The sequence below is a fragment of the Camelus dromedarius genome, chromosome X, assembly GCF_036321535.1.
Source record: "Camelus dromedarius isolate mCamDro1 chromosome X, mCamDro1.pat, whole genome shotgun sequence".
NCBI lineage: Eukaryota > Metazoa > Chordata > Mammalia > Artiodactyla > Camelidae > Camelus > Camelus dromedarius.
In genome coordinates this window covers 56,837,314-56,863,817 of record NC_087472.1, presented here as the reverse complement: position 1 = coordinate 56,863,817, position 26,504 = coordinate 56,837,314, and the positions used below count along the sequence as shown (strand labels likewise).

The following is a 26,504-nucleotide window of genomic DNA, read 5'->3' as shown; positions in this document are numbered from 1 at the left end:
AATTTTTGCTGTGTGTATTTTGAGGCTATGTTGCTCCGAGGTTTCTGGGACAAGCTGGAATCTGGGAAGGCATCCTGGGGTCACTGTTGCGTTTCCTCCTGACCATAGAACACACCCTGTGGATGCGATCACTTGAGATGTCATCTCTGACATCCTGTTTTCACATGAAACAGCCTTATAAGATGGCATGAGTCAACCCCTATATGAACCACACCTGTCACAGCAAACACTTTTACCATCCAGATTTTGTATTTTCATGATAGACTAACTTACACGGTTTCTGACCATAGCCCTCTTTTCCCTCCCAGGCTTTAATGACCAGTGTCAGGGTCCTTCAAATTTGCCTTCCCCATATAGTCCGACAGCCAGCAAGACCATGTGATCCATATTTTTAGGGAATATCTCCATGGCTTCACCACCTGCAGATAGCAGCACTCACCCAACTGCCTTGCAACTGAGGAAGTTACAGTCAATAATGTGAGATGCCTTCCTTACATGTCAGATGCCTTCCTCTACCTCATGATGCCCTAGCTCCAGCAGTCATAGCTTTCATCTTCTCCACACCCCTGTTATCCCTGGCATTACAGATACCTCGGCACCTTAGCCCGGATCGGAGGTGCCCCTGGCTCCACCCTTGGCACATCTACATGACCTGTCTAAGGAGGGAGCTGCAGGTCAGCTCAGTGGCACCCTCCCAGAAAAGAGAGAGAAACGTCCCAGTGGACTTCCATCTCCAGTTTTCTTTCCCCACACCAAAAGGTCTTTCCTCAGTAGAGTTCTTGAAGTCCACCAACTCTCCCCTTCTATGTACTGCCTTTTGTTCCTGGCACGTTCCTCTTTCCCTTATTTTAATATCCAGCTACTTTGAGTCCATCTGAAACAATAGCTGTGGGTGCAAAGGCCAGTGCTTGTTCTGATACCTCGGCCTGGGCTGATTCCCTTGCCTGGCAATGGGAAAGGCTCTGGGTGACAGTTTTATCTCCTGCTGTTTGGGGTACAGAAGCAGATAGCTTTTCCAATCTCGGGAGGACCCAATTCCTGGTCTCTGCAAGTATCTGAGGCTGTGACTACTTGAGTAGTGAGAAGTTCCCTTATTTAAAACAAATTTAAATAATCCTAACGAACAAACCAGGCACATACTATACATCTTAACAGATTTTTTTTTTTAATTTAAAGGTGATGAGTGTACCCAAAATATTACATAGAGCAAATTACCGAAGTGCTTCCTCAGGTAAAAGGCCAGTTGTGTTTCTGGGAATTGTATCCATATTCACTTGTCATGCATCGATTTGGCCATCATCTTGAGTCCATCCCTCCATTTTACTGTTGTCTGTTGACCTCCTGGTCAGGCCTCCATGTTCACTAACGTTCAGTATCCATGTGGATGACCCAGTTTACATTCAGACCTCTGGCTTCCGTATAGACTGGCTACCCTTGCAGAATCGTGTCCTCTATTTTCAGCTGTTCCCTGAAAACTTCCATCCATCTCCTCATTAGATTGGTTCTCCCTCTCCTCTGAGCTGCTGTGCAGGACTTCTCAAAGCATTCTTCTCAAGACCAGAATTTAACACATCCCCTCTTACTCTCAGCTGCCCTCTCGTGCTTCATAGAGGAAGCAGAAAGCACCTGGCGGGAACACCTCAATTTCCTGTTTATGCTGCCTCTCGTCATTCATCTTCTCTGGAGATACACCTGGCTCACTCTCCAGGACAGTCTTTCGTATAAGGCCAATTCCCCAGTTACGCCTAAGTCTCTTGGAACCTAAAATACTAATTTTAAAAAAGTCCCCGAGGTTCCTCACACCACTAAGAATAGAATGACCGTATGATCCAGCAATCCTTCAGGTTTGATTGAGCTGCCTCAGGGAAACTATGAAGGACTGTGAAGACACAGAGAGCAGCACCCTAAAGGCAGAACTATTTCTGAAGAAGTCCATAAATCCAAAAGAGTTGAAAGCAGGGTCTTAAAGTGATCTTTGCACACCCATGTTCATAGCGACATTATTCACAATATTCGAAAGATGGAGGCAACCCAAATGTTCATTGATGGCGTAAACAAAGTGTGGCATATACACGCAATGGAATATTATTCAGCCTTAAAAAGGAAGGAAATACTGCCACATGGCAATAACATGGATGAATCTTGAAGACATTACACTAAGTGAAATCAGCCTGTCACAAAAAGACCATTACTATATGATTCCACTTCTCTGAGTTACCTAAAGTGGTCAGATTCATAAATACAGAAAGTCAGGTGGTGGTGGCCATGGGCTCAGGGGAAGGGGAAAATCAAGAGTTGTTGTTAAATGGGTATAGAGTTTCAGTCTGCACGAAGAACACGTTCTGGAGATCTGTGGCACAGCAACGTGGATATATTTAACTCTATTGCACTGTACACTTTCAAATGGTTACGATGATACATTTTCCAGTTCTGTGTATTTTACCACAATGTTTAAAAGTCCCTGGACCTCATGTCTCTTTCCAACTGCAAGTCTTTGGAAGAACGTTCTACGGTCATTGTCATCTCTTCTTTAACTCCCACTCCCTTCTCAGCCTACTGCCATCTGACTGATGTCCCCACCAGTCCACCAAAACTGCTCTTGTAAGGTTGTCAATGACCTTGCAAAATTCCTGGGCTTAGGGTAACTCAACCCAGGGTATTGGATACTGTTCACCCCTTCTTGCTGGAAGTTCTCTTATCGTTTGGCTTCTGTGAGGCGCTCCCTTGGTTCTTTTTGCTGATGTCTCACTGGTAAAACTCCTTTCTTTAAGTTTTGTTTGTTTGTTTGTTTGTTTTAATGATCCTTTCTTCTTCATAAATAGTTGTGTCCTTGGCCTGCTGCTCCCTGTGTCTGTATAGTTCTTCATAGTTTCCCTGGGGCAGCTCAATCAAACCTGAAGTATCAACTATCAGATTTACATCTCTGATCAGATCTCCCTCTGACTAGTCAACTCTGTCTGAATGTCCCATAGGCTCTTCAGACTCAACTCCTTAATTAAACTCATCATCCCTCCTCCAGTGTTTTCTAGCTCAATGACATTTATCCCCCAATCCTATTCTGAAACCTGGGAGTCATCCTGGACTCCACATTCTCCTTTATCCTCCATATCCAATTAGTCGAGAAAAAAAAAAAAAAAGTCCTATTGATTCTCTTTCCCTTATTAATATCAAAGTCCATCTCAAGTGTCAGTGCCTTGGCTTAGGTTTTCATCACCCAGGGCCTCCAAGTTAGTCACTCTGCCTCCAATTTTGCCTTCCTCAAATTTATCTTCCACACAGCGTTTTAGTGACCTTCTTAAAATTTAAGTTTGATCGTGAGGCTGGTCTACTTGGGTGCCTTCAGTAGCTCGCCATTGCTTTTAGGGTAAAGTTTCAACTCTCGAATATTCAGCATACAAAGTCCCTCGGCTTCCCCCAAATCATGATTGATGCCAGGCCCATGATCCAAGGTGACTAATTCTTGGCGGCGTTAGACACCAGTGGAAGAGAACAAAACCCTCATGGTAAACTTAGCATCTTACCAGAATAATGCTTCCTTCCCCTGACCTCAGGCCATTATGGGTGGCTCTCCACACCTCTCAAACTCTCACAGATGGCAGGAGCCCAAAAGAGCTTAGGTTAGTGGTTCAAAAAGCAGCATCTTTTTGGAATTTCCTTCATTTTCTGCGTTATCTATTTTCTATAGACCTTAACTCGTATCTGCAAGTCGGGAAGGAAGGAAGGAAGGAGAATCAGTCCCATGAGCAGGGGAACAAATGGGAAAGCTTTGAAGCAGGTTAAGTGAATGTGGAGGTGCAGGTGAGGTCAGTGTTTTGAGCAAATACATTTTGTATGTTCTTCCAGGTTTATCCATGCTTGACTGTGCCTCCAAATTCTGAATTCTAACCCCAATTACCTCAGAGTCTCAGAAGTCACAGAATGGTATGATTTTCAGGTTGGGACACTGACACAGGGAGAGGGGAATCCACTTGTACAAAGTTACAATGTCAGTGAGCATCCACATCAGAGACATCTCCTGTCTCAGAGCAAAGTTCTTTTTACAAAATGTCCCCACTCCATCGATCTTTAACTGATAATGGGCAAGTAATTTAACCTCTTCACACTTCTATTTCCTCATCTACAATAAGGGAATCATAAAGTGCGTACCCTGCCAAGCTGTTGAAATGAGCTATTGCCTAGAAAACACTTAGCATATTCCCCGACCCACTGTAAAACCTGAATGAATGTTAACCATTCTTACTATATTGGATATCTTCTCCATCTGCCAGGACGCAATGGTCCCCTCCCTGTTATACGCACAGCTATTACCTCCTTTTGTCCAACCTGCCATTTTGCACACATATTTTGAGTTTCCAAGTTCTAATTTCTGTTTGGATGTAGTAAGGAAGGTATTAGAGGTGGGGTGGGATAGAAGAAGAAAAAGCATTGTGAACTAGTACTTCAGAAATCAGAACTCAATCTAAAAAATAAGACGAATGTATATGCAAAACAGAAACAGACTTTCTGTTTAGAAAACAAACTAGTGGTTACTGAAGGAGAGAGGGCAGGGAGGAAGTGCAAATGAGAGGTATGAGATTAAGACATGCAAACTACTATGTCTAAAACAGATAAGCGACAAGGGCATATTGTGTAGCACAGGGAATTATAACCAGTATCTTGTTATCATTTTTAATGGACTATAATCTGTAAAACTGCTGAATCACTGTGATGTATACCTGAACTAACATAATGTTGTAAATCAACTATACTTCAATAAAACAAAGGAATCAGGACTCATGAAATTTGAGTCGGCAAATTTTCTAATTGGTCCAAATGTTGTGCTCTTGCAACAGGAGTCAAAAGCGTGAGAGCGAGAGAAAGCATGTTGGGTATTGAAAACAGTTCCAGTTTGGAGTCCTACAAGCCTGTGTTTGAACCTCAGCCCTGCCTCTTGTTATATATCCTTAAGGTGAGTCAACCCTTGAGCTCTCTGAGCCAGTTTCCTTACTTGTCTCATGTGGCTCATAATACCATACTGATGGGATCACTGTGAAGTGTTCAGGGGGAGTAATAGGTGCACGTATATGTGGGGGGTGGGGGGACGGGGCACACATATATATTTTCTCCCACATACAGTGAATATTCAGTACTTGGGAACCACATTACTTCCTTTAGGGTTTGCAGCAGTGTTTCACACATTCTGTCAATGTGTTCATTGTTAGTCTCAGTTTTCAGGGTTGTTGCAAGCTTTCGCCCTCTTCTGGGTTATTTTAGTCAGAAATTGGGAGAGCCAGCACCAAGGACTCTTCATCAAAGGCCATTTTAACTTGGAAACCCATAAACAGAAACGGAAGACGTTTTTTACCAATGGTAGTGGCAAAAACTATCAAAAGTTGATCAAATACTCTGTTAGTGAGGCTGTGGGGAACTGTCTTGTTTTGTTGGTGGGTGTATAATGTGGTACAACTGTTGAAGTCAATGTCGGAAATGTATCAAATTATGAATTCATGAAGCCTCTAACCCAGCAATTCCTCTTCTGCAAGTTTATCCTACAGACACGCCGGTACCTATACATGTTTGAAATAACATATGTGCCAGGGTATTCACTACGGCATTGTTATGTAATAGTGAAGCCCAAAGGTCTATCGTTATTAGAGCACTCACTCAATAAATTACGGTACAATACAATGATGCTCTTAAAAAGGAACAAGGAAGTGTTCTATACACTGATATGGAGAGAGAAAGATATAGTAAATGACCTAAAATCGTCACAGAAGTGTGTATTGTATACTGTCTTCTGTGCAAAAATAATGGAAAAATGGGTGGGACCTTATGGTCTTACCTGAAGACACACACACTTGAAGTTTACAGAAAAAGCAAAAGACAATGATTACCTGTGTGTGGGGTGTAAACTAGGTAGATGGGAGACTAAGTTGGGAAGGACACGTTTCACTGTATACTTAAAACATATTTTTTTTTGTTTTGATATATGCAATATATAACCTTTTCAATAAAAATAATTTTCAATATTGTCAATAAAAATTTTTAAAAGACAATGATAAACTGGACAGCAGCATGTAAATCAGTGAAGTTAGAACACTCCCTCACACCATACAGAAAAATAAACTCAAAATGGCTTAAAGACTTAAATATAAGGCAAGACACTATAAAACTCCTAGAAGAAAACATAGGAAAAACATTCTCTGACATAAATCTTAGCAAAGTTCTCCTAAGGAAGTCTACCCAGGCAATAGAAATAAAAGCAAAAATAAACAAATGGGACCTAATTGAACTTACAAGCTTTGGCACAGCAAAGGAAACCATAAGTTAAGGAATACAACCACCTGCAGAATGGGAGAAAATATTTGCAAATGATGCGACTGACAAAGGCTTGATCTCCAGAATATATAAACAGCTCATACAACTTAGTAAGAAAAAAGCAAACAACCCAATCCAAAAATGGGCAGAAGACCTAAACAAGTAATTCTCCAGTGAAGACATACAGATGGCCAATAGGCACCTAAGAAAATGCTCAATATCGCTAGTTATCAGAGAAATGCAAATCAAAGCTCCAATGAGGTATCATCTCACACCAGTCGGAATGGCCACCATTCAAAAGTCCATGAACGATAAATGCTGGAGAGGCTGTGGAGAAAAGGGAACCCTCCTACACTGCTGGTGGGAATGCAGTTTGGTGCAGCCATTGTGGAAAACAGTATGGAGATTCTTCAAAAGGCTAAAAATAGACTTAGCATATGACCCAGGAATCCCACTTCTGGGCATATATCCAGAGGGAACGGAACCTTAATTCAAAAAGATACATGCACCCCAATGTTCACGGCAACACTATTTACAATAACCAAGACATGGAAACAACACAAATGTCCATCTACAGAGGACTGGATAAAGAAGCTGTGGTATATTTATACCACGGAATACTACTCAATAAAAAGAAAAAAGAATAAAATAGTGCCATTTGCAGCAACATGGACGGTCCTGGAGATCGTCATTCTAAGTGAAGTAAGCCAGAAAGAGAAAGAAAATGCCTATGATAGCACTCATATGTGGAATCTCAAGAAAAAGAAAGAAAGGAAGAAAGGAAGAAAGGAAGAAAGAAAAGGAAGAAAGGAAGAAAGAAAGGAAGAAAGAAAGGAAGAAAGAAAAGAAAGAAAAGAAAGAAAGAAAGGAAGAAAGGAAGAAAGAAAGAAAGAAAGAAAGAAAGAAAGAAAGAAAGAAAGAAAGAGAAAATAGAGGACACTAATGAACTCATCTACAAAACAGAAACTGACTCACAGACATAGTAAACAATCTTACGGTTACCAGGGGAAAGAGGTTGGGGAGGGATACATTGGGAATTAGAAAATTGCACCTCTTGGTTAGTGATGGAGATGTTAGCTATCTTGATTGTGGTGGTGGTTTCATCGGTGTTAAGTATCAAAATTCATCAAATTGTACATCTGAAATATCTAGTTTACAGGAACCATACCACAACAAAGGTGTTTTAAAAAGTAAATAAATGATGGTATATGGATCGTTAGTAGGTGGATTTTTTGACAAACATTAGAAATATTATTCTTGAAGGGTTTTCATGACATGAATACGACACTGCATTTGAAATATTGGGTTCATTATATGTGTGAGTTCATATGTGTATAATTATCTAAACTACCTGTAATTAATAGAGAATATGAACATTGGGTAAAAACCATTGAAGTCCACCAAAATAATAATAGTGCATGGTCATGAATGATTTTTCCCTTTTGCATTTGTGACATTTTGAAAATCTCAACAATGACCACATATTAGTTTAATGAAGAGGAAGTAATAATAAAGTTATTTAGAATATAAAACCCACTAGAAAAATGAATGAAGTACACAAACAGATATTTCAAAGTAAAAAGCAGCCAAACAGACAATAGACAGTGGCAGAAAAATGTTAACCCGCAGACGTAAGTCTTTAAAGGACAATTAAACAGCAATAGGATAATAATTATTTATGAAATTATGAAAGTTTTTAACAAAGGTAATACTCATCACTTGCCTTGATTCCAAACAGGGGCTTCCCTTCTATAGAAGTTCATCAATCTGTAGAAAAGAAATTTTTTACATTTCAAAGGCTAAGAAACTAGTTTCTTGTCTGTCATACTATGTGTCCCTTGACTTTAGGACATTGCTAAGAGGCAAAGACAAGAAGAGTAAGTGGGCAGGGGATATATTAGTCCTGGTACACTTTCAGAGAGTAAACCTGCCTATCTAGTCCACCTATGTCAGAGTCAGGGATGTAACACAAGAACTTTTTTCAGCTCCATCCTAGAAACCAGCAGCTAATCCCATAATATATCCTAGAGGGTGGGTGTTGTGGTTTCCTAGGAGATTAGTAGCGTGGGGAAAAGTTTTAAAGCTGTAGACTTCTGTTTTGCTGGTCTTTCCTAAGCCTCCAATTCCCTCAGCTTACATAATAGAGGGTTTGTGCTATCTTTCTTCTGTCTGTCCATATGCTTGGTGAATTGGAGCTAGATCCCCTGAGGCTTCACTCTCAGAGCTCCTTCTTTCTCCTATTATCCAGCACACATTATAAACACCATAAAACAGTCCTTAAAGCAGGAAATAGAAAGGAAAGGGCATCAGATAAATCATACTAACCCTGAGAATCAGACAAAAATCAGAGAAGCAGACAAAAAGGAGTAACTAAGGAGGGCTTTAACCTAGGGATCCAGGGTCCTCCCTGGAGTCTGTCTTTGCTGCTGTCTTTTCCTTTGATGATCCTATCCTCATTACACAGATTCTATGAGGTATGATAGTAGACTGATGGAAGGAGAAACAAAAGAAGACTGAGTAAAAGGACTGTTTTAATAGTCCAGATTAAAACAACAACAACAACAGGTATCAACTGTTATTTAGTACTTATTTTGTACCAGGCATAATTCTAAGCACATTACACATTTTAATGCATTTAATCCTCAAACAACCCTATAAGGTAGGTACTGCTGTTGTTCCCATTTTGCATGTGAGGAAACTGAGACAAGAAGTTAAGTATTCAGCCCTGGGTCACATAGCTGGTAAGTGGATTTCCTAAGGTCTGCTACAGGAAGAACACCAGCAGAGTGGCATGTCCTCTAAATATGCTCAATTATGCCTTATTTATGCCTGGGAATGAGGATCACTTTCTAGGAAGGTAGAAATATGAGCATGTGCTGTTAAACTAACCTGTGCAAACCAGGCCTTTCCTATACTTGAAGCTTCTCATTTGGTCTATGAGACAAGAGGTTACTTTACAAATGTTTCACTACTGCTGTTCCTGTCCTTCAAGAAATCCCAGGTAACCATTGTTATAACCTGAGTTGTATCTGCAACTTGCTTTTCTCTCTTGGCAATTCCTCCAAGTTAGAGGAATCTTAGCAATTCCTCAAAGACACAGCACTCACTCATTTTAATAGCCACAAAATATTCCATGGTATGTCTACACTTCAATTTAATTCACTATTTCCCTATTTATGAATATTTACTGTGTTTCTAATTTTTTTGCCACTACTCACAATGTTGCAATAAACATTCTTAGTTCTTATAATAAATTCCCAGTCATAGGGTTCCTGGGTTGATGAGTATCCTTAGTTTTAGTTGTATACATTACCAGGTTACTTCTCATACCTACACACAAAGAGATTTAACGATATCCATTTCCACCAAGCCCTACATCCCCTTTAGGAGCTAAATATTATCACACTTGAAACTTTTTGCTAATCTTAAGAGAACCAAAAGATAGCTACATTTAGCTGTAATTTATTTTCTTCTATTAGAATGAGCTTCTTTTCATAAGCTTCCTGGACATTTTGAGTTTGTTAACTAGCGAATGGACTATTCATACCCTTTGCATATTTTTAAATTGAGCTGACTTTACAAAATTTGTAAGAACTCTTTGTTCATTATATAAATTACAACCGTACCTGCTATAGACTTGCAAATATTTTATTAATTAATCATTTACCTTTAGATTTTGTTTATGCTATCTTTTGTCACTTTGAATTTTTAATTTTATGTAGTTGACTGCCTTTTTTATCTAATGAATACTATATCCTTTGTCTTGCTCGAGTCTCTTCAACTCCTAAGTTATCAACAATTTTCCTACATTTTCTTCGAAGTGTTTTTAAACTAAAATTTTTATCTTGAGCTAATTGTGGATTCACATGCAGTTGTACCATGGCATATACCCTTTACCCAGTTTCTCCCCAATGGTAACAGTAACATCTTATAAAACTCATTGTTTTAGTGACCTTAAAATTTAAGTTTGTTCATGAAGCTGGTCTACTTAAAGGCCATTGCTTTTAGGGTAAAATCTCAACACTCTCATATTCTGCATACAAAGCCTCTCTGCTCCTCACCAAATCAACATGACTACACTTTTACTCCATCTGTTTTTTAAATTTCCAGCAAGATGCCATGTTTAATTCTTCAACGCCTTTGCACGTGAGATACCCTCTGCCTGGATGTCCTTCCCTACCTGATTTGGCTACTTGGCTAATTGCCTTTCATGACAACTTGGGTATCCCCTGTTTGTGTCCCATAGTATATGATGCTAGGATGTGATCACCACTTATTCTGCTCCCTCATTGTTATCTAGTTCTGCCAAGGCAGGGACTAAATTCTTCAGTCTCTTCACTCCACTGCCTAGCAGCACGCCTGTTGGTGATTTACAGCCTAATTTGGGGTATTGGGAAGTGTTGGTGTGTATATGTGTCCGTATGCGCGTGCAGGCAAAAATGGAGAGTGTGAATCCGAATCTCTGCAGGGCACTCAGCGCAGCGGGGATGTGACAGTTGCATTATTTTAACTCGGTCTTTTCCATGTTCACGACCGATATTACTGATTATTCAATCACCTCAGATCCCTTAAGTATCCCAAACTAAGCAACAAAGCCACGCCTTTGAGTCTGAGATGGGCGGGTGAGGAGAGGCCAGGGAGTACTGACTCCAGGCGAGGGAGGGTGCACGCAGGCGCAGCGGCAGCCGGATGAAAGCCACTCTTGCTCCGCCCTCCCTTTTCAACTAACCGCGGAAGAAACAGGAAAAAAAAAAAAAAGTCATTTCCGGGAAACTGGGGCCACGCTTTGTAAGCTGCAACATGGAGGCGACTAGTGGAACTGATGAGCCGGTGAGACGCAGCTCGGGGGTCGGGTGAGTGGGGAGGTTGAGCTGGGTCGAGCCTTGAACTCTCCCTCCTTTTTCCTTTTCCAGGTTTCCGGGGAACTAGTGTCAGTGGCACACGCTCTTTCTCTTCCAGCCGAATCTTATGGCAACGATGTGAGTATGACTCACCCACAGCTCCCACTTTCCCAGCTATCCTGGGATGTCTGCAGGGCCCGCCACGAAATTCTAACCTCCTACCCCGAGGTCTTCTGTAGACCCTCTCCATGTCTGCTGGAAACGGCTCCTTTCAGTTCATCCTAATCTTTTTGGTCCGCAAACGCAGGACTAACGCCAGTAGGAGTAGCTCCCAAACTGCTGCACTTTAGAGTTACCTGGGAAGCTTTTAAATATCTCGATGTTCAGGTCTCAGTCCATCCCGAGTCAGGAATCAATATTTTTTCAAGGTCTCTGAGTGATTCCATTGTGCAGTAAACTTGCACTGGCTTATGGTATATCTGGTTTAGATCCTTAAGGAGAAAGCACATGATGTATTTTGAGGTACAAGACACAGGAACATGAAAATAGTAATAACACTCAAATAGGAGTATGATGTATGCTAGATTAGTGGATCAGGGCATAAGATCCAAAGGAGTTTAGCCAAAGATGAAACCCCTAAGGAGACAGAGAGTAGAGGAATACTTCCCTGAGTAAGTGGATCTTAAACTGGATCTTCAAAGTGTAGGTGGACAAAGGACATGATTTGGCAGTCAGGAAACGGCATGGTCTAAGGCATGGAGGCAAAAATGCAATTTTTTTCTGGGGTTAGTGAAATAGATCCGTCACTTTGGAGTGGGAGATTCTAATGGAACAGGTACTTGGTATGGCTTATTATAACCTAGCCTGCTTCATGATACTGATTCATTTCTAAGTGTTGTAGTATAGGGAATTGGCTGTCTGATAAACACAAATGATTATGACATACTACAGTTTTAAAAGTGAAGAGTAATTTCACTTCTGTTATCTTATTTTGGCTTCTGAACAACTCAATGGTATATGTGGATATTTCAGTTTTACAATGTTTCAACTCAGTCCTGAGAAGGTGATTTATCTACAGCTGCATGTAATCTCTACTTTCACTAGTTGCTGGGAAAAGATAGCTAGTGGCTGATTTTGTTTATTATACTGTGTAGGTAGCTTCTTTAGGTTGTCATAAAGACAAAAGAATTATTATATGGCCCAAATGTACTAGTCTACTTTTTATCCTTTGACAGTAACACCAAGTTTGGTAGCCCTCCTCAGTATTAACTAGACATCCACAGACTTCCTTAATTTGTTCTTTGGTAGCAAGATTGGGAGATTTCTGACTTGGCATTCTTCACTCCTTTGCAGCCTGATATTGAGATGGCTTGGGCCATGAGAGCAATGCAGCATGCCGAAGTCTACTACAGAGTGAGTTGTCTGTCTTCATTATTGAGCAGAATTTAACATGTTTAATTTAAACATTAAACATTCAGTGTATGATGCTCTGCTAATCACCATTCTCAGCAAGTTAAACGGTTGTGTTTTGGAGATAGTTTGTATTACTGTGAGATCTTGTCCACAGAGAACAGGGGTGTGAAAGAGAATTTTGTTTTGACAGTGAGGAGTTGTGCTTCTTTGCACAGTGTTCTTCTGTTGCTAACCAGCAAAAGGGTACCTGGCCCATAGTAGACACTAAATAAATGTTTGTTAACTGAATGAACAGTTCACAGAGGGCAATAGCCAGGCATTACTAACTAAGGCCAAAGTTTGAATTGGTGGAAGGGACTGTAGTATATTATGGCCCTTTAAAGTTATGTTATGATTTCATCTGGGACCTAGGCTGTCTATACTTGCTAATGAACTCTTCTGCCCTGAGAACCATGAGGGTTTGCTGGGGAAGAGGGGATAGAAATGTAGTAAATTTAGAGACTAGCATCTGTTGTCTTATTTTCTGGCAGCTGATTTCATCAGTTGATCCACAGCTCCTGAAACTCACCAAAGTGGATGACCAAATCTATTCTGAGTTTCGGGAAAATTTTGAGAAACTCAGAATAGATGTATTGGACCCAGAAGAGCTCAAATCAGAATCAGCTAAAGAGGTAAGAATTCTCTCTTAAATATTGCCTCATATCTGGCAAACAGTTATTGATTGTGAATACATTTTTATACATTTAGACTTTTTTTTTTTTGGTTTAAAGCAAACACATAAAGAACCAGGGCTTTTATGTAGTTATAATCAACTATAAGTAAATTATTAAATGAATGTTTTTCTGGTTTATGGATTTTTCATGTTCATTGAATTTATTTTTTTTCTCCTTTTTGACTTGGACCTTTCATTCCTATCCCTCCAGCCCTTTCAGGGGAGAAGGAATAAATTTACCTATGTGAGTAGTTTAGCCAGAAGGTTTAGATGGGGGATTGGCAAATAGGGTACAGAAATTTGTTTGGATTCTCTGGATTTAAGTTCATATTATCACAGGCCCTAAAACTTGTGTTTTGCATTGCTTACTTGATTACCTTATACTTTTACAGAGCACTAAGATTCTTACAGAGAATTTTTTTTCCTTGAGAATAGACCCTTGGCTTATGAGGAATGTAAGCTTTTAACTCTTAGCAGGCTGTCACTGATTTTTGGAAAATTACTTCTACTTAATGGACTTCTTTCTTAACTTTGCAATTTGGGCCAAATTCCTGACTTCTTTGTCTCATTTGTGCTTAATTGAAGATGAATAACTATTTTGGGCTGAATTAGCCAATAACTTAAAACAGAGAATCTGTTTAAGAAATTAAATTTTAATTCTCTAGTCAAGGGTTTAAGTTTTCATCAGATTAAAATAGTGTTCATGTTGAGAAATACCAGCCTAATGATATAATAGATAACACAGCAGCTAGCCGCTAGTGAAACTAGCAATCAGTTCAACCTTAGTCTCTTTCACTATGATTATTTTCCTTGCTGAGGAAGTGGAAGCTGCTCTCCTGGCCTTAACTTCACCAGCCTCCTGCATTTTTTTAGCTAAGGCATCTTTTTTGCCTCTGTAGAAGTGGAGGCCATTCTGCTTGAAGTTTGATGGGATTGTAGAAGACTTCAACTACGGTACTTTGCTGCGACTGAATTGTTCTCAGGGATACACTGAGGAAAACACCATCTTTGGTGAGTTTCTTGCCTCTGGCATCGTTTCTGTATAAAGAGAGTGAGGAATCTGGTTTTACTGCTGAATTGGTAACATAGATAGTTTGGGAATCATTTTATTTGTTATATCTTTAAAGGTCATGATACTGTTTTTTCAGTAACTGAGTATTTTCAGCCTCATTTAACATAGGATTAGAATTCCACATCTGTAAATATTTGCAAGCGAGAAGACTGACAAGGGACTAATTTCCAAAATATACAAACAGCTCATACAGCTTAATATCAAAAAAAAAAATCCAATCAAAAAATGGGCAGAAAACCTAAATAGATATTTCTCCAAAGAAGACATACAGATGGCCAACAGGCACATGAAAAAATGCTCAACATCGCTAATTATTAGAGAAATACAAATCAAAACTACAATGAGGTAACACCTCACACCACTGAGAATGGCCATCATCAAAAAGTCTACAAATAATAAATGGTAGAATGTGGAGAACAAGGAACCTTCCTACACTGGTGTAGGAATGTAAATTGGTGCAGCCACTGTAGAGAACAGTATGGTGGTTCCCTAAAAAAGTAAAACTAAAGTTACCATATGATCCAGCAATCCCACTTCTGGGCATATATCTAGATAAAATTATAACTTGTAAAGATACATGAACCACAGTGTTCTTAGATGTGGGTTCTGTTCATCGTGGGTTTTGTCCAGCAAAAGTCCCACCATGGAAGAACCAAATTACTCAAGACTTTATCGGATCAAGAGAGTGAGAGGGAACTGGAGACTGACTCCCTGAGCTCCTCCAAAGCTCTTGTATTTATTGAGAATAGTCAAACAAAGAATCAAAGTGAAATATGTCATAGGAATAAGTAAGGGGCATGGTATACGTGCAGGGATGCAGGTCAGCAGTTTGCAGTTTCAGTTCATGAAAAATAGAAACATTATAATCTTTATTTATACTTAGAAGGTTACAATATTGATAGTACAGACGGTTATTTTAAGCCTCAAATAATCATGAGCAAGGTTACAGTGTTCCAAATAACTGATAATGAAAACCCAGACCACCACAGAGTCTCCATACTCTGATCAGAAATCATCTAAGCATGCAAAGCAGCCCAGCTATTCCTAGCTAAGGTCTAAGTCACAGTCTTCTGTGAGCAAGAGCAGCCTACGCTATCCACCTATGCCTGATAAGCGAAGCATGTCCTGCCAGCCAGGGCAAGGGATGAGTTATAGTTTTCCATAAGCACAAGCAGCCCTGAATCTGTGACCTCGAACTAAGCAAAGTGAGCAAAGCATGTCTCTGCTTTTTACAGCAAGAAGACAGTTCATAGCAGATTCCTGCTAGCAAAGCAGCTTCAAAGCAACTAAGCTAAGTTCCATAGATAAGGTGGTGACTGGTATTGAGAGTTTAGTCTTTTGTGCTCTTATACATTTTGCTTTGAAGTAGCAGTATAAAGACAACTATAGAAAGCATTGGTTTTGATTATACATTTCTTATGTGCTTACATAAAGGTGAGAATACATAAAGGTGAGAATATGATTTGTTAAAAGCAATCATTACAATATCAAAGTTTGTTAACCCAAGTTAGCGCTCCCACACATAGAAGCACTGTTTACAGTAGCCAAGACGTGGAAGCAATCTAAATGTCCATCTACAGATAAACGGATAAAGAAGTTGTGTGTGTGTGTGTGTGTGTGTGTGTGTGTACACAATGGGATACTACTCAGCCATAAAAAGAATGAAATAATGCCATTTGCAGCACCATGGAAGGACCTGGAGTTTATCATATTAACTGAAGTAAGTCAGAGAAAGACAGACATTATATATCACTTATATGTGGAGTCTTAAAAAATGACACAAATGAACATACTGACAAAACCAGAAACAGACTCACAGATATAGAAAACAAACTATGATTACCAAAGGGAAAAGGGAACAGGAGGGATAAATTAATTGGGTGTTTGGGATTAACATATACACACTACTATATATAAAATAGATAAACAACAAGGACCTACTGTATAGTACAGGGAACTATATTAAATATCTTGTAATGACCTATAATGGGAAATAATCTGATAGATATATATATAATTGAATCACTTTGCTGTGTACCCCAAACTAACACAGTATTGTAAATCAACTATACTTCAATAAAAAAAATTCCACATCTCTGAAGCTATGACTATACTGGAATGATTTGCATGTTAGTTCAGCTTTGTCAATAGATTTCCAGTAGGTTTAGAGAAGTAACTGTGACTAGAACAATAATCAGTTTTATTCACCTTTCAGCCCCTAGGATACAATTTTTTGCCATTGAAATTGCTCGCAACCGGGAAGGTTATAACAAAGCAGTTTATACTAGTGTTCAGGACAAAGAAGAAGAGAAAGGAGCCAATAATGGAGAGACAGGAGCTGACAGTGGAGGAGAAGAAGAGAAAGGAGCCAACAAAGAAGGAGAAAAAGAGAAAACTGACAAAGGAGGAGAAAAAGAGAAAGCCTAAAAGAAATCAACAAAAGTGGTGAAGCAGCTATGTAAGGTAGACAGGAACAGCACTCTAGAAGATGTGACTCAGCTGAGCCTATAAGTACCATGATGCTACTTCCACAGGCCCCTGTGGTTAAATGTATCTCCTTGTTCAGTGGAAGGACATGCAGAAGGACATCTTTCTAGCCTAATCATCAGGAGTTGCAATGGTTGTTCTCTTGTATGAGCTGGCTTGAAGACTATTAGTGGGGTCTTAGGTGATTATTTTTTGGTTCAGTCAAATAAGAAATTTTGTAAATAAATTTGTTTTGGTTCTTATGACTACCTATATTTGTGAAAATTATTTAACGCTTGATTTTTTTCAGGTATATAATCTCTTTGCCATGTCTTATATAAAATGATTTATGCCTATTTCTCAATGCTTCTCACTATTCCTGAAGTGAAATTCCCACAAACCTGTAAAGTTGTACATGGTTTTAGATTGGAAGTCCTTACATAAGAATTGACTCTTGCCATTTGGGTGACTATAGCTTTCTGATTTTATTTGATATATCTGTCAAAAGATCGGATACTCTATAGGGTAACAGCAGCAGTGTCAACCTGTCAGAACAGTGAATGCAGCCCAGTTCACAGTAGAGGAGCAGGAGACTGGACTGGCTTCAGTACCTGCTTCTCTCTGGTAGCAAGTTGTTACCTGAAGGCTAGCAGAAATTAATAATTAAATATGAAGGCTGATAGAGTGGCTTCCCTTTTATAATGCTGTGGACAATAACACATTTATACATTAATACCAAACAAATGTATTTCTAAATGGTATTTTGTCAGACTCCAAAAATAGACCAATTGACTTTATATGGATGTGGGGAGGCTCCTTCTCATCTAATAACTTTTCAGATTGCATGTTTCAGTTATCTTCACAAATGTATGGGTATGTACACATCCCTATAGACATACTGACTTTGATTGTTAAAACTAATTAGAGGAAACTGTACTGTTTATCATGCATATAGTAAATACTCTTAAGAGTCTAACCACAGCATGATCATGCAAGAAAGGATTTACCAGAGCAGGGCAGGAGGGAATGAGACTTTTTCTAAGTAGACACAGGAGATAAATAAAAAATGAACTTAATTGATGAGTTATGTCCTAGGCAAGAGCTGCGCTAGATACGCACACAGCCAGCAGCAACAGTTGTGCACAAAGCAAATAGGCTTCTCCATGAGTTCTCTTGGCCATTTCTAAAAAACATTTGAAACATCTGTTTTCATTTTATAAAAATGTTTTTAGAATGTTAGGAGGATGTTCAACATACTAGGTGGACTTTAAAATTAAGAACTTGTTTTAGTGTGTTAACTTTTGCTTTGATTGATTTTACAGAGAGTAAGAAACATACTGTTGAAAGTCAGACTGCTTTAAACAAGAGGCATCTGTGTGAGAACTAGGGTACAAAAATTGGGGAAAAGGAGGGGAATAAGAACACAGAACACTTCATACTAACCATTTGATTTCAGTTAATCAAAAGATGATATCCTGGGTGGGCCTGGTATAATCAGGTGAGTTCTTAAAGGAGACAAGAAGCAGCAGCTGATGTTCTGTTGGCCTTGAAGAAACAGATATGTAAGAGAAGGGGGCCATGTGGCAAGGACCTGAGGGTGGCAACTGGTAGCTGAGAGTGCTCCCAGGATGACAGCCAGCAAGAAATTGATGATTTTACTAGTATAGTTAGAAGGAACTGAATTTTGTCAACCAGTGAGTTTGGGAGAGGAACTCAAGCCTTAGATGAGATTTTGGTCCTGGTTGATACTGTGATTTTGGCCCTGTGGGACCCTTAGCAGAAGACCCAGTTAAGCCATACCTGGACTCCTAACCCACAGGACTGTGAGATAATAATAGATGTTGTCTTAAGCCACTGATCACGTGGTAATTTGTTATAGCGCGAGAGAAGACTACTACAGACTTTGGTGATGGAAGTGGACTGCTGCTGTAACAAGTACCTACAGTGTGGCAATGGCTTTGGAATCAGGCAGTGAGTGGAGGCTGGAAAAATATTGAGCATGACAGAGCTCAGATTGCCTTGAGCAGACTGTCAGTTGAAATATGGACTTTAAGGATGCTGCTGGTGAGTGATCAAAAGGAAGTGTTACTGGAAACTGGAAGAAGGTGGATCCTATTAATAGGTGGGAACATTGTGGTTAGAGGCCAAGAAGTTTGAGATTTGAGTCCTTGCAATGAATTATTTGGGAGATGATATCAAGCCAGTCTTGACGTAGTATGTAAATATCTGTGATTTATTCAGAATGTGGTACCAATCCAGTTATCTCTATGACATCTTTTGGAGGTAGGGAAAGAGCACAGACTAATTTTTGCATTTATAGAAGGGAAAACTGCAGCCATTTAAAAATTTTAAGCCACTAAGTTTGTGGTGATTTGTTACATCAGAAATAGGAAACTAATTTTAAAAAAAGCATACTGAACCCTCTTCCAAAAGTGGAGACATTCACTGCACTGTCGTTATTTATTTTGAAACTGTAGTTTAAACCAGGATATGTTGTATCAGATGGAGACATGAACTGCTCCCAAAGTGAGCTTCAGTAATTCTAAACCATTTTGAACTTACTCTCCAAAGAAACTCCTGTAGCTGAGTCTGTGTTTGTCGTGTCAGGTGCCATTCGTATAACTGGGAGTTCTCTAAATTTACATCTATGTACAATACAATATTCATTAATGAATATGTGCACACATACCTACATATATGAACTTCATCAATTGTTTAGACCTTGGACCAAGAAAATATTTTTCTGGAGAGGTGTGTTTTATCACTGACAGTGTTTAAAATGGCCAGAGCATGATGATATTTAAAACTGACCAGATTTTTGTTGGTTTTATTACTGTTTTTACATTTTCTATAGATAATGCAACTTTTTTTTGCTTGCACCCAGTGTAGATGATTCTCACTACCCCATATTTGTACACTATAGTTGCTTTCATATGTTGTTTATTCAGATAAATAGTCAATATCTTAACTGATTACTCAAAATTCAGGCATGTATGTATGTTACATGAATGGCCATTTTGCTATGCTTACATTCTGTCTCTAGAATTATGGAAGCGTTATGAGTGTGAACACATTGTTGATCTCCTCAATTCCATGGCTCCCACGTGATGACCATATACATGACTGGCTAGCTTTAAGGTTTCCCTGCTATACTCAGGGTTTCTCTGAATTCCTCAATATAAGTTGTATTTTCTTGAAGTCAGTATTTATGTTTTCATTTTATAAATTAAAAAACAGATTTAATCATAAATTAAGTTGCTTTCCATCACACAAGTGGTGGTGTAGGGACTCAGATCTACATCTTTTGATTATGAATCTCATTGTTTTTCCAAAATCCAGATTCTCATTCTAGAATAAGCTTTTTGCTAGACTAGACAAATAATTTGAGTGAGGAATTTTAGTATTCAACAATCATAAGCATTCTATTTAGAGTGAAGCACTGAGCTAATTTAAGCTCTTCAGATATTTTCAATTTCTCTTTTTCTTTTTCCTTCTATCTCTGCGAGAGATTCCTTTTTACATATGCAACTGTGATTTGCTTAAAAAGCATTGTAGTATAATTACTATATCACAGTAATTTTTCTTCAATCTCAAACTTATTTTTTAATTTCTTAAGCTTTCTTATGAACTGAGGTATGACTGACACATTTTCCTCAAATGTTTTGTAGTTTTTTTATTATTCTCTTCTTTTTGAGGCTTTGCTCTATCTTCCTGAAGTAAGTTTTTTCCAGGCTAAATCACTGGAAGCTCTAATATGTGATACTGGTTGATTTTTACATTGTAAAGGAAATTAAAATTTTTCTTTAGAATAAGAGAATAAGCCTCTGCAGCTGGAAGCTATCTCAGAAATCTAGTTCAAAAATCTCATCTTTCTGTGAAAAAATAAGATATTAGAGGATATGCTTTACCCAGTTGAAAATCCTCTATGTATGTAAAGATTGTTATTAATTTACTTATTGTCTTTCCTGTTACACTAAGAACACCACACAAGACATCATTCCACAAGGTTCCCATTGTCCTAGAAATACCCTGCAGAAGACAGTTTCCTCTAGAAAACAAATAGTCTTAAAATAATCATCATGTTTCTGCATGATTGAGGATTATTATGATGTCCTCTCTGTTTACACTAAGCTGTATCTGGTCAATCTTACACAATTCTGAGAATTTGGATTATGTTTAAAATCAAAATCGTAATTTAAAATTTACATGTTCTTGGCTTTTTATTAAAGAAAACAGCTTCTAAAAAGTTTATCTATCTTGAGTACATGCCTAGCATATACAAGGCCCTGGATTCAATCCCCAGTACCCCCATTAAAATTAATAAATAAAAACCTAATTACCTCCCCCCAACACAAAAAGAAAAAGTTTGTGTATCTTAAGGTCATTTTTCTGTCCTAAAGTCACTTACATTATGTCCTCTGCATTAGGGAAGATAAAAAAGGGAATTCTCCCTTCTCCCTGTGCCCCGACCCTGACCCACCCATTGAAATAAGTTGATTGCCTCTTAATCCTGGGTGAGATCATAAACTCTGACGCTTCTACTAAGCTCATACTCACCAGTGGTACATTTATTTTTAAATTATCTTTTTTCAAGTTTCATCTATGTTGTACCATGTATTAGAACTAGAAAATAAGCTAAATGAAATGAACCAGACACAAAAGGACCAATGTTGTATGATTCCACTTACATGAAATATCTAGGAAAGGCAAATTCATAGTTTAGAGGTTACAGGGGCTGGGGAGAGATGAGAATAGGGAGTTATTACTGGTTACAATGTTTCTGTTTAGGATGATGAAAAAGTTTTGGAAAAGTGATAATTGCACAACATTGTGAATGTCATTAATGCCACTGAATCATATATTTTAAAATGGTTAAAATGGCAAATTTTGTATATATCTTTTTCACCAAAAAAGTTTTTTTTTAATCTTCAGATCTTGTAAATGCAGTCATTCCTTTCTGTTCTTACAGAATTTAATGAGCTTAAGACAAAAAGAGATTATTTTTATTTAGTTTCCTGCCAAAGGGGTAAAAACCTATAAGTAACCAAGATCCAAGGATCATAACAAGATCAATAATAATATAAATGGTCCTTCATTTTTTATATAACTATATGTATATTTCAATTGTATTCTTTAAAATTATAATATCTTGGGTGGGCAAATAGCTGAAAGGTTGGTAAAAGGATACATACTATCAGTTATAAGATGAATAAGGTTTGAGGATCTAATTTGTAACATGATAACTGTAGTTGGTAAAACTGCAATGTATAATTGAAATTTACTGAGAGAGTAGAACTTAAATTTCACCAAAAAAAAAAAGGAAACATGAGATGAGACATGTTAACTCAATGGAGGAAATCCCTTCACACCATTATAACACCAAATCATCACATTGTGCACTTTAAATATTTTACAATTTTGTCAGTTATACCTCAGTAAAGCTAAAAATAAATTTTTTTGTGATGAAAATTTTAAACATACAGAAAAGTAGAAATAATAGTATAATGAACTCTTATATGTCGCGCAGATTAGTTACCAAGATTTTGCCACGTTTCCTTCTTAGATCCTTTTTGCTTTATTGAAGCATTTGAAAACAAATCTCAGACATAACATTTCACTACTATATATTTCAGTGTGCATTTTAAAAATGGACATTTTCTTATATAATCACAATGATAACTAATCATAAATAAGATTTTCAGCTGATAATTAATTGTAGCAATAATTTGTGAATGCATATTCAAATGATAGAGATTCAGGAAATAGTCCTTTAAAGTGTATTTAAGGAATAGTGATTAGTGTAGGTTGACTGAAGTATGAGTAATAGGATATATGTGTGTATAAGAGAATTAGTAGAAAAGGTTGAAAATGTGTATTTGATTCACACTGTGAGCACTAATAATTAGCCCTAGATACTGAGCTAGATGCCTTATATACATCTTATTCCTAACATATAGGCTTTATCAACCGTATTTTACTCATTAGGAAATTTAGGCTTGGAGAAGTTTTGAGTCCCAGGTTAAGGATTTTAGATTTAATTTAGTTAGTAGTGGCTGGATATTGGAAGTTTATTTTAATTCTTGGCTAGTGATATGATGAAAACTGCTTAAGGAAGATTAAACGATGTACTATATTTAATAAGTTAAATATTAAGTGCTTATTCTGGATTGATTGTTTTGACCTGATTCTTGCATTCATTCATTTGCTTAAATATTTATGGAATGGGTCCTACACACCATGGATCTTAACAATCTAATGGGGAAGGTGGAACTTAAATATATATAAGATGTTGATATAGTTTGCTAAAGAAATATATGGTAGAACTTTTAGTGTCTTTTGTGATTAAAAAGCAAACCTACACTCATTTTTTAAAAATATGAAAATCAGAATCCACAAAGAAGAAAATTTTAATTATTCATTACTTATTGCCAACTAAATTGCCAGGGAGGGGGGAAAACCGTGAAGGATTGTTTATTGAGTTTCATTGGCCTTTCCTAGAACTGATACATACCTTCTACTCGTATTCTGTGAAATAGAACTCAGTCCTCTGTCACTGAATTGCAAGAAAGGGTGGGAAACTTAGTCTAGCTGTGTGCCCAGGAAGATGAGAAAGAAAATGGTTATTGACCCCTTAGCCAGTCCTCCCACAGCAGGTAAATAGTTATTGTTCTCTCCCACACATATTCATTACTTTCCATTTATTCATTTCTCAGACTCTAGAAGGAGGTTCCCAATCTATGACTGAGGTGCTCAGTGAATTCCTGATTCTACAGTTGACTTCTTGAATCTATGTCCAGGACACTGTGTCAATATAGTCTGAAATAACAAGCTCCTTGGACTCGTTACTTTTGAGTGATTAAAATATATTGTGTTGGAATAAAAACATGTCACTCACTACTGCGTTTTTCATCTAGAATTTATAATCTCTGTGTTATTTATTTTTAGTTGAAAAGAAATCCATCCATTCTGGACACAGACTATTCATTCCCTTATAGTCTGCAAGAGGTTTAGGACATTAAACCTGCTATAGGCTAGATGAGCAAATCATAGAAGTGACAGGTTGGTTCAGCCTTTATGTAGGGAAGTGTTATACGCCACACAATAAACATTACAGATTCATGCAGAATAGACTTGGACCTTAGCTATGAAACTTAGTACTCTTAAATTTAATCTATTCTAAATTAGTTCAGCATAGTGTAAGAGAGAATGCATTAACATGTGGAATCATTATAGAATTATTTCAATTATGTATATAATAAAAGGAAATGTCTTTCATCAAGGATATGTTCTAGCAACGTCATTACCAACAGTTATAATTTACTCAGATAAGCTTGAGATACTTCATCTGATCCTGGAGTTCATTTTATCATTCATTCATTCATTTGTTCATTACTTCATAATGAACACCTTTCCCTATTGTCTTTACCCATGACTTAAAGGGTAATCATTCTCTTCTAGATCCCTGCCACTGTCATCTGTGACTCATTACTCTCCTGCTCTTACCTTCAGTCTCAGGTCCTTTAGACTTGATCTTCCCTCTGCCTGAAAAGCTATTCCCACAGATATCTGTATGATACTCTTTCCCTTCTCAATGATCTCAAGTATCACCTTAATAAAGAGGTCTTTCGTGATCTCTTTATTTAAAATAACACCTCCCTTTTGAATGATGTCCATTCTGACTGGTGTGAGGTGATAACTCATTGTAGTTTTGATTTGCATTTCTCTGATAATTAGTGATACTGAGCATTTTTTCCTGTGCCTATTGATCATTTGTATTTCTTCCTTGGAGAATTGCTTGTTAGGTCTTTTGCCCATTTTTGAATTGGGTTGTTTGCTTTTTTCTTATTAAGTCGTATGAGCTGCTTATATATTCTGGAGATCAAGCCTTTGTCGGTTTCATCTTTTGCAAAAATTTTCTCCCATTCTGTAGGTTGTCATTTTGTTTTACTTATGGTTTCCTTTGCTGTGCAGAAGCTTGTGAGTTTAATTAGGTCCCATTTGTTTATTCTTGCTTTTATTTGTATTCCTTGGGTAGACTGCCCTAGGAGAACATTTTTGATATGTATGCGAGATAATGTTTTGCCTATGTTTTCTTGTAGGAGGTTTATTGTATTTTGTCTTATGTTTAAGTCTTTGATCCATTTTGAGTTGATTTTTGTGTATGGTGTAAGGCAGTGTTCTAGCTTCATTGGTTTATATGCTGCTGTCCAGTTCTCCCAACACCATTTGCTGAAGAGACTGTCTTTATTCCATTGTATATTTGGAGAGGCTGTGTAGAAAAGGGAACCCTCCTACACTGCTGGTGGGAATGCAGTTTAGTGCAGCCACTGTGGAAAACAGTATGGAGATTACTCATAAGACTAGGAATTGACTTACCATAGGACCCAGGAATCCTGCTCCTGGGCATACATCCATAAAGAACCCTACTTCAAAAAGACACCTGCACCCCAATGTTCATAGCAGCACTATTTACAATAGCCAAGATATAGAAACAGCCTAAATGTCCATCAACAGATGACTGGATAAGAAGATGTGGTATATTTATACAATGGAATACTATTCAGCCATAAAAATGACAACATAACACCATTTGCAGCAACATGGATGTCCCTGGAGAATGTCATTCTAAGTGAAGTAAGCCAGAAAGAGAAAGAAAAATACCATATGAGATCGCTCATATGTGGAATCTAAAAAATAAAAAGAACATAAATACAAAACAGAAACAGACTCATAGACATAGAATACAAACTTGTGGTTGCCAGGGGGAGGGGGTTGCAAAGGTACAGACCGGGAATTCGAAATTTGTAGATACTGACAGGCATATGTAGACTAGATAAACAAGATTATACTGTATAGCACAGGGAAATACATACAAGATCTTGTGGTAGCTCACAGCAAAATAAAATGCGACAATGAATATATGTATGTTCATGTATAACTGAAAAATTATGCTCTACATTGGAAATTGACACAACATTGAAAAATGCCTGTAACTCAATAAAAAATATTAAAAAAATAAAACACCTCCCTTGGCACTCCCTATTCCCCTTACCTAGCTGTGTTTTTCATTATAATGCATCACTGTCCCCTTTACCCCCATCTTGGAGGACAGGAACATTGTTTGTTGTATGCTCAGCACCTTTATCAATGTCTGGCTGGAACATTGTAGGATCTTAATAAATATTTTTGAATAGATGAGTTAATGAAGTACCTACTATATATATCAGGCATAATTCCAATATGCTAGGATCACAGTTGAGACACTGAACAATCAGACTGAAGTAAGATCCAAAATGTTTCCAATGTCATTCTATCCATCCAACAGGGGTATGTTAGAAAAGAAAAAAAAATCCAAATAATTTTACATTTTGAAAGGTCTTTCCACACTGGGCAATAGGAGTTGAGAAACCAACTCATGAACAAGATCCACTAGAACAAATGCCTACTTTTCTATAGGAATTTGCAGTCGTAACACTAGGTATATGAGCTCACCTTTATAACGTGAAATATGACTATGATTATGATTCCAGATTTTTAAAAAATACCTACAGCACAGAAAGCATTTGACTTGTATATGTGCTATCTCAAACCAATCATATTACTCTCCTCTCTTCCCTAACTTGTGCCTCCTTGTGCATTCACATTTTTCTTTTGTTCATAACAATTTTTTCCCCATCATTCTGGCTTAAAATTTTAGCAACAT

General features: G+C 37.8%; 1 protein-coding gene across 3 annotated transcripts; it reads left to right on the top strand.

Annotated features, from left to right (window-relative positions):
- The first annotated feature begins 4,831 nt into the window (after positions 1 to 4,831).
- On the top strand, positions 4,832 to 17,067 carry PBDC1 (polysaccharide biosynthesis domain containing 1). Of its 3 annotated transcripts, XM_064483023.1 has the most exons (7): positions 4,832 to 4,948; positions 10,408 to 11,127; positions 11,211 to 11,276; positions 12,492 to 12,551; positions 13,082 to 13,222; positions 14,163 to 14,274; positions 16,551 to 17,067. In XM_064483023.1, the coding sequence occupies exons 2-7, from the start codon at positions 11,098 to 11,100 to the stop codon at positions 16,760 to 16,762; spliced, it is 621 nt and encodes a 206-aa protein (XP_064339093.1). In that variant the 5' UTR covers positions 4,832 to 4,948; positions 10,408 to 11,097; the 3' UTR covers positions 16,763 to 17,067. The 3 variants fall into 3 exon arrangements, with proteins under 3 accessions (XP_064339093.1, XP_064339092.1, XP_010986044.1); XM_064483022.1 differs by lacking the exon at positions 10,408 to 11,127 and having other exon boundaries at positions 4,833 to 4,948; XM_010987742.3 differs by lacking the exon at positions 4,832 to 4,948 and having other exon boundaries at positions 10,159 to 11,127.
- The last annotated feature ends 9,437 nt before the right edge of the window (positions 17,068 to 26,504 follow it).